Source organism: Medicago sativa, chromosome 6 (genome assembly GCF_051527215.1).
Source record: "Medicago sativa cultivar Bolivia chromosome 6, Bolivia_mono, whole genome shotgun sequence".
Taxonomy (NCBI): domain Eukaryota; kingdom Viridiplantae; phylum Streptophyta; class Magnoliopsida; order Fabales; family Fabaceae; genus Medicago; species Medicago sativa.
The window spans coordinates 5317564-5323887 of NC_140754.1; the positions used below are offsets into that span (position 1 = coordinate 5317564).

Sequence of the window (6324 nt, forward strand, 5' to 3'; positions counted from 1 at the left end):
CTTTGTTCCAACACCCACTTAATTGGACAATTTCATTTAGAACCTTCAGAGGGGCTTTATAGAAAGAAAAAAAAGAAGTCATGATAATTGTTAGCTATACATTTAATTTCTATGTAAAATAAAAGCTATACATTTGATGTCTACAATTTTTTTTTTGAAGAGACTCTTATTTATTTTCTTTACAATAAAATAAACTTTCATTTCAACTAAAAAAACATCATTTAGACTGCCTTCATCCTAAAAAAATTGTTGTTGTTGTTCGTTCATTTTGACTATAGGTGATCTTTAAAGTGATCAATTCAATTTCAACTACATATTGTATACGTATGGTTATTGACCGATTTTCAAATGATCATACTAAATATGTCAAGTAAAATTGATAAGTCCATATAAATTTCAATTAATATTATTCAATCTTTTGTATACAAGATACATGGTGGTTCCCGTTTGCGCCTGGAGTTTCTTTGTAAGTAGTTCTTATAACTGGATTTTAGAACAGTGTATCTAATCAACAAATTCATAGGTTTTTTGTCAAAAAAAAAAAAAACAAATTCATAGGTTTAGTTGAAGGATTTTCAGTTGTTAAGGCAAACCTCAGTTCTTTCTAATGTAATAATCACATTTGTTTGAAGAATTCTTTTTTTAATGTAATAATCACATTTTTTAAAAGGCCATTAAGTACATAAGTGAATGGGGCAAACTAACAAATTTTAGAGTTAAAAGAACCAAAATAAACTTTTAGAATAAGTTAAAGAATCAAATCAATATTAAGCCGTATAAATGGATTACTTCTTTTTAACAGGATTAAAATAGTAGGTAGAATATCTCTTTTAATCTTTTAAGTTCGACAAAAATACCGGAGAAATCCTTTAAGTTTCTTAAGTTTTAAACAAGTCTTTTAAGTTTCTTTTAAGTTTTCAATAGGTTTTTAAGTTTTTTTAAGTTTCAAATATGTCATTTAAGTTGTTAATTTTTTTTTTGGTAGTGGCCGGGGGTTGAACCCCGGACCTTGCATATTTTATGCATTGTCCCAACCAGATTTAATGTATCTATTTGAAGTTTTTTAAGTTTTTAAGTTTCAAATAGATATTTAAAAGAGTAATAAAGACTTATTTAAAACTTTTTTTTTAAAGGAGACTTGTTTGAAACTTGAAAAACTTAAAAGACTAACATAGTATTTTTGTCATACTTAAATGACCAAAAAATGTATTTGACCAAAATATTAATATAATATGGTTACTAATCAACATCGAACTAGTATTAAAATGACATTCAATAGTCATACATATAAATTAAATGTTTCCTTAATGTGAGTTATTTCTTTAAACACTTAATATTTTTAAATAGAAAGAATTTTTTTTTTTTTTTTTTTTTAGGGATAGAAAGAAAGAAAAATGTTGGTGTGTAAACTCATCAACTTTCCAACTAAGCAAACAAATGAAACAATTGGCAAATCAAGGTGGTAGACTAAGACCAAACTGACAAAACAACTCTCAGTCAAACAAAGACTCTCCCCCAATCCCTCAACAACTACGTTACTCAAACAAAAATCCTCATCTCATCTCAATCACCTAATCTTTTTTTTGGTAGTGACCAGAGTTTGAACTCTGAACCTTGTATATTTTATGCATTATTTTCAAAATAAAAACCAACATTATTTTTCTTTGTTTAGAATAAACAATGTTCTTCTTAGTAACAAAATAAAGAGAGAAAAAACGTACTAATTTTCCACATTTAACCTTTCTTTAGGTTTCTTCCCTCGCACACCCATTAACACATTTCACCCAAAAAAAATCATAAGCCACCGTCAGCTAACTTCACAATTTCCAAAATCAAATCAACAACATTTTTCCTTCACAAATAAGGGAGAGAAAAATATCCTTCTAAAGAAAATCCGCCCCCGTAAACTTAGCTAAGTTGGTAAGATCGTAAAAAAAAGTAAAGAAGAAAAAATTAAAACCTAAAATAAAATGCAAAAAATCCCAATTTTCCACGCATAACCTTTCTCTACTTTTCTTCTCAAATTAAAGGGAAAATTGTCCCATAAGTCCTAACTCAACTAGTAAAAATGCCGAAATTGTTTGACCGGACGTCAAGACCGGTGTTCGAACTTCGATACCTCCACTTTGTGTGTGCGAGTTTACGATAACTTTGCTATTTCGTCTGTCTACCCAAAAAAAGAGGGAAATTTATTTTAAGAATCACAATAGAGAAAAAAATCCAAATTTTTTGAATGAGATGATAAGAGATATTTTTCAATTCATATATCTTGTATTTGAATCCAACTCAAAAAATGCAACATTGTTAAAAGTTATTAAGGAAGAATTTTAACGATCTCATCTCTACTCGAATAATAACTATGATATTATTGGTTGCTTTCGAGCATTATTGATTTTGCCTTCAAAGTTGCTTCTACTTGAAGCTATAATATATGATTTTTATTCTTTAATTGATTTTTCCACACAAATTTATAGTTCAACTCACTTTATATGAATCTATCCAAAACACAAATCTCTTTACCATTCAACTCATTTTTAATTAAAATCAATTATTTCAAAATCAATTATTGTCACAATATAACCAAACACACTCTAAAAACACATGAGCTTTGTTTGGTAAAAGAATAGCGAATAACCGACAAACTATCTTATAATGGATGAATTTATAATAAATAGTTGATAAGCTAATTTATAACTAATAATTAATTAACTAACTGATTAAATTCACAGTGTTTAATAAAATTAGCACTTGAATCAATTTATAAAGATGAAATGACATAAAATATATATAATCACTTTTTTCAATTAAAGCTACAATAGTAAAATTGAGATAAAAAAATTTACTCCTTGAATTAACTTAAAAGTTTTATTCTACTTAAGTTAACTTATCAAAAAAGGGAAATGTTAACTGATGCTTCCGGGGCACTAGTTAAGAAATTATAAAAGGAAATATTGTATTGAAAATTGTGTATTCTACTTTTTAAAAGTTAAAAAAGTGTTCTTTTCAATGTAAAACTTAAACTTTTCTTTCTACTTTTAGTTCCTTAACTAAAAAAGTGTTCTTTTCAATGTAAAACTTAAACTTTTCTTTTTACTTTTAGTTCCTTAACCAGTATCCCGTGACACTGGTTAACAAGACGCTATAAACTTTCTTAAAAAAAGAAGTTATAAAATGATAAAAAAATAAGTTACAAGCTCGTGAGACATGACATGAACGGTTATCAAACATAAGTTATAAGCTAAAATGTATGGTTGGTCAAACATACCCAAAAAAATACCAATTTTCCACATTTAACCTTTTCTCTGTAGCTTCCTTCCCCTCACACAAACAAACCCATTTCACACTCAAAAAAAAAAAAAAAGAGTCAAAAGCCAAAATCAAAGATGAACCAACAAAAAAATCAAAAACCCCATTTCTAAAAATCAAAACTTTATCATCGTACAACAACCCTTTAACCTCAAAACCATGTCTTCATCACTGTTCCTTCTCTTCTTCACAGTTTTCACTTTCTGGGTCACTTTATCTTCATCCCAAGTTGAAGAAGACAACGTAAGATGTCTTCAAGGTATTCAACAAAACCTAGGAAACTCCGAAAGTCCTGTCTCAAGTTGGAGTTTCAACAACAAAACCGTTGGTTTCATCTGTGGTTTTGTTGGTGTTACATGTTGGAATGCTAGAGAGAATCGTGTTTTGGGTTTGGAGTTGAAAAACATGAAGCTTTCTGGTAAGATTCCTGAGTCTTTGAAGTATTGTGGTCAAAGTTTGCAAAGATTGGATCTTGGTTCAAATTCATTGAGTTCAGTGATTCCAACTCAGATCTGTGAATGGATGCCTTTTTTGGTAACTATAGATTTATCTGGTAATAATTTGAATGGTGAAATTCCACATACTCTTGTGAATTGTACTTATTTGAATGAGTTAATGTTGGATAATAATCATTTAACTGGTAGTATACCTTATGAGATTACTAGTTTAACTAGGTTACATAAGTTTAGTGTTGCTAATAATCAATTAAGTGGTGATATACCATCTTTTTTTAATGGTTTTGATAAGGATGGTTTTGATGGGAATAATGGTTTATGTGGTGGTCCACTTGGATCAAAGTGTGGTGGTATGAGTAAGAAGAATTTGGCTATTATTATTGCTGCTGGTGTTTTTGGTGCTGCTGGTTCTTTGTTGGCTGCTTTTGGTTTGTGGTGGTGGTATCATTTGAGGTTAGGTGGGGAGAGGAGGAGGAGTAAGGAAGGGTATGTTGTCGGCGGGGTTGATGATTGGGCGGTTAGGTTGAGAGGTCATAAGCTTGCTCAAGTTAATCTTTTTCAGAAACCGATTGTTAAGGTGAAGCTTGGTGATTTGATGGCTGCGACGAATAATTTTAGTAATGAGAATGTTCTTATTACAACTAGGACGGGGGCGACTTATAGGGCGGATCTTCCGGATGGTTCGACACTTGCGGTGAAGAGGTTGAGTAGTTGTAAGATTGGGGAGAAGCAGTTTCGGATGGAGATGAATCGGTTGGGACAAGTTAGGCATCCGAATTTGGCGCCTTTGTTGGGGTATTGTGTTGTGGAAGAGGAGAAGCTTTTGGTTTATAAGCATATGTCGAACGGGACGCTTTATTCGTTGTTGCATAAGAATAGTGGTGTGTTGGATTGGTTGATGAGGTTTAGGATTGGATTGGGAGCGGCTAGGGGACTTGCGTGGTTGCATCATGGTTGTCATCCTCCGATTATACAACAGAATATTTGTTCTAATGTGATTCTTGTTGATGAAGAATTTGATGCTCGGATAATGGACTTTGGACTTGCCAGGCTTATGACTTCTGACGCCAATGGTAGTTTTGTGAACGGAGATTTGGGGGAACTTGGTTATATAGCTCCTGAGTATTCGAGTACAATGGTTGCTTCTTTGAAAGGGGATGTGTATGGATTTGGAGTTTTACTTTTGGAGCTGGTCACCGGGTGCAAACCTCTCGAGGTGAATAACGTCGATGAAGAATTTAAAGGTAACTTGGTGGATTGGGTGAATATGCATTCAAGTTCTGGCAGACTCAAGGACTGCATCGATAGATCGATAAGTGGAAAAGGTAACGATGAGGAGATTCTGCAGTTTCTGAAAATCGCATCCAATTGTGTCATTGCTCGTGCAAAAGACAGGTGGTCTATGTACCAAGTTTATAATTCGTTGAAGGGCATTTCCAAAGACCACAGTTTCTCCGAACACGATGACGAATTTCCCTTGATCTTTGGTAAGCCAGAGAATGAGTCGGCTTAGTTCCAGAACGAGCGTGGCAGCAGGAGAAGATGTTAAACCGAGTTCTTACTGAGTTTCTAATTATGGTGAAGAGTTTTCAGAATGATCCTAAATCCGTATGTTCATGGTTGACCCTAATCAGGTATAATTGTACTTGTATGATATAATAATCTTTCTGGTAGATTAGGTTATTGCGACTTATGAAATCTAATATGTTTCGATCTTTGTCGTCTAAGATATTTGGAGTGTGTTTTAAGATTTGAATCCAAAAACATATGTCCCCTCTGGACATGAAAATTGGATGTCTACTTGTTCTCTGTAAAGATGTCTTATTAAGATGATTATTAATCTTTTATTGTGATTTGCAAATATATCTTATCAAGATGATTCTTTCATCTAGACCTATTTGATTAAAAAGTTTGCACCATTTAAATTCTATGCACATAAAATAAGTTTTTGGTTTTATGCTTGGTATGGTATGCTGTATTTAAGGTTATGGTTAGAACTACAGTCGAAGTTCTCAAATTATCATTAGTGTTGGTTGTCTGTGTCGTGTTCGATGTTCGTGTATGTGACAGTGCTTTGTTGGACTGTAAGCCCGGTGTCCGATAACAAAAATAAAAAGCTCCGGTAGCGAGAACCATAGGGATATAAGTTCAAACTCAGACAAGAGCTTGGACTCTTTCCATGATTCCAAATGATTTATAAATTACTACCATATAGCTATCAGTAGTGAAAAATATTGGAAAATATTATGGTCTACTTAAATTCAATTTTTATATATAAATAGTAATTATTAAAATGTTACCTTGTTTTATTTTTAAATATTTTTGTTTGGAATGGTGACAAATAACATCTTTGTTGCAACAACAATCAAAGTTCAACAATAGACAATTTAATTTGACTTTAAATCTTGCTTAAAAACAAAAAACTTAACTCTCACTTTTAGTAACTTCCTATAATTTTTCTTGGTACCTTTTCATCTCTAATTATTAGATTATTTGCTACTATCTGGGCTACTATTTATATGTTTATGCCAAAATTACTTAAAACAGATAGGACTAAACTATG

At 31.8% G+C, this 6324-nt stretch overlaps 1 protein-coding gene across 1 annotated transcript; it reads left to right on the forward strand.

Annotated features, from left to right (window-relative positions):
* Positions 1-3321: 3321 nt before the first annotated feature.
* On the forward strand, positions 3322-5670 carry LOC146912274 (Leucine-rich repeat protein kinase family protein). The gene has a single exon (XM_085720363.1). The coding sequence runs from the start codon at positions 3466-3468 to the stop codon at positions 5272-5274; it is 1809 nt and encodes a 602-aa protein (XP_085576489.1). The 5' UTR covers positions 3322-3465; the 3' UTR covers positions 5275-5670.
* Positions 5671-6324: the final 654 nt, after the last annotated feature.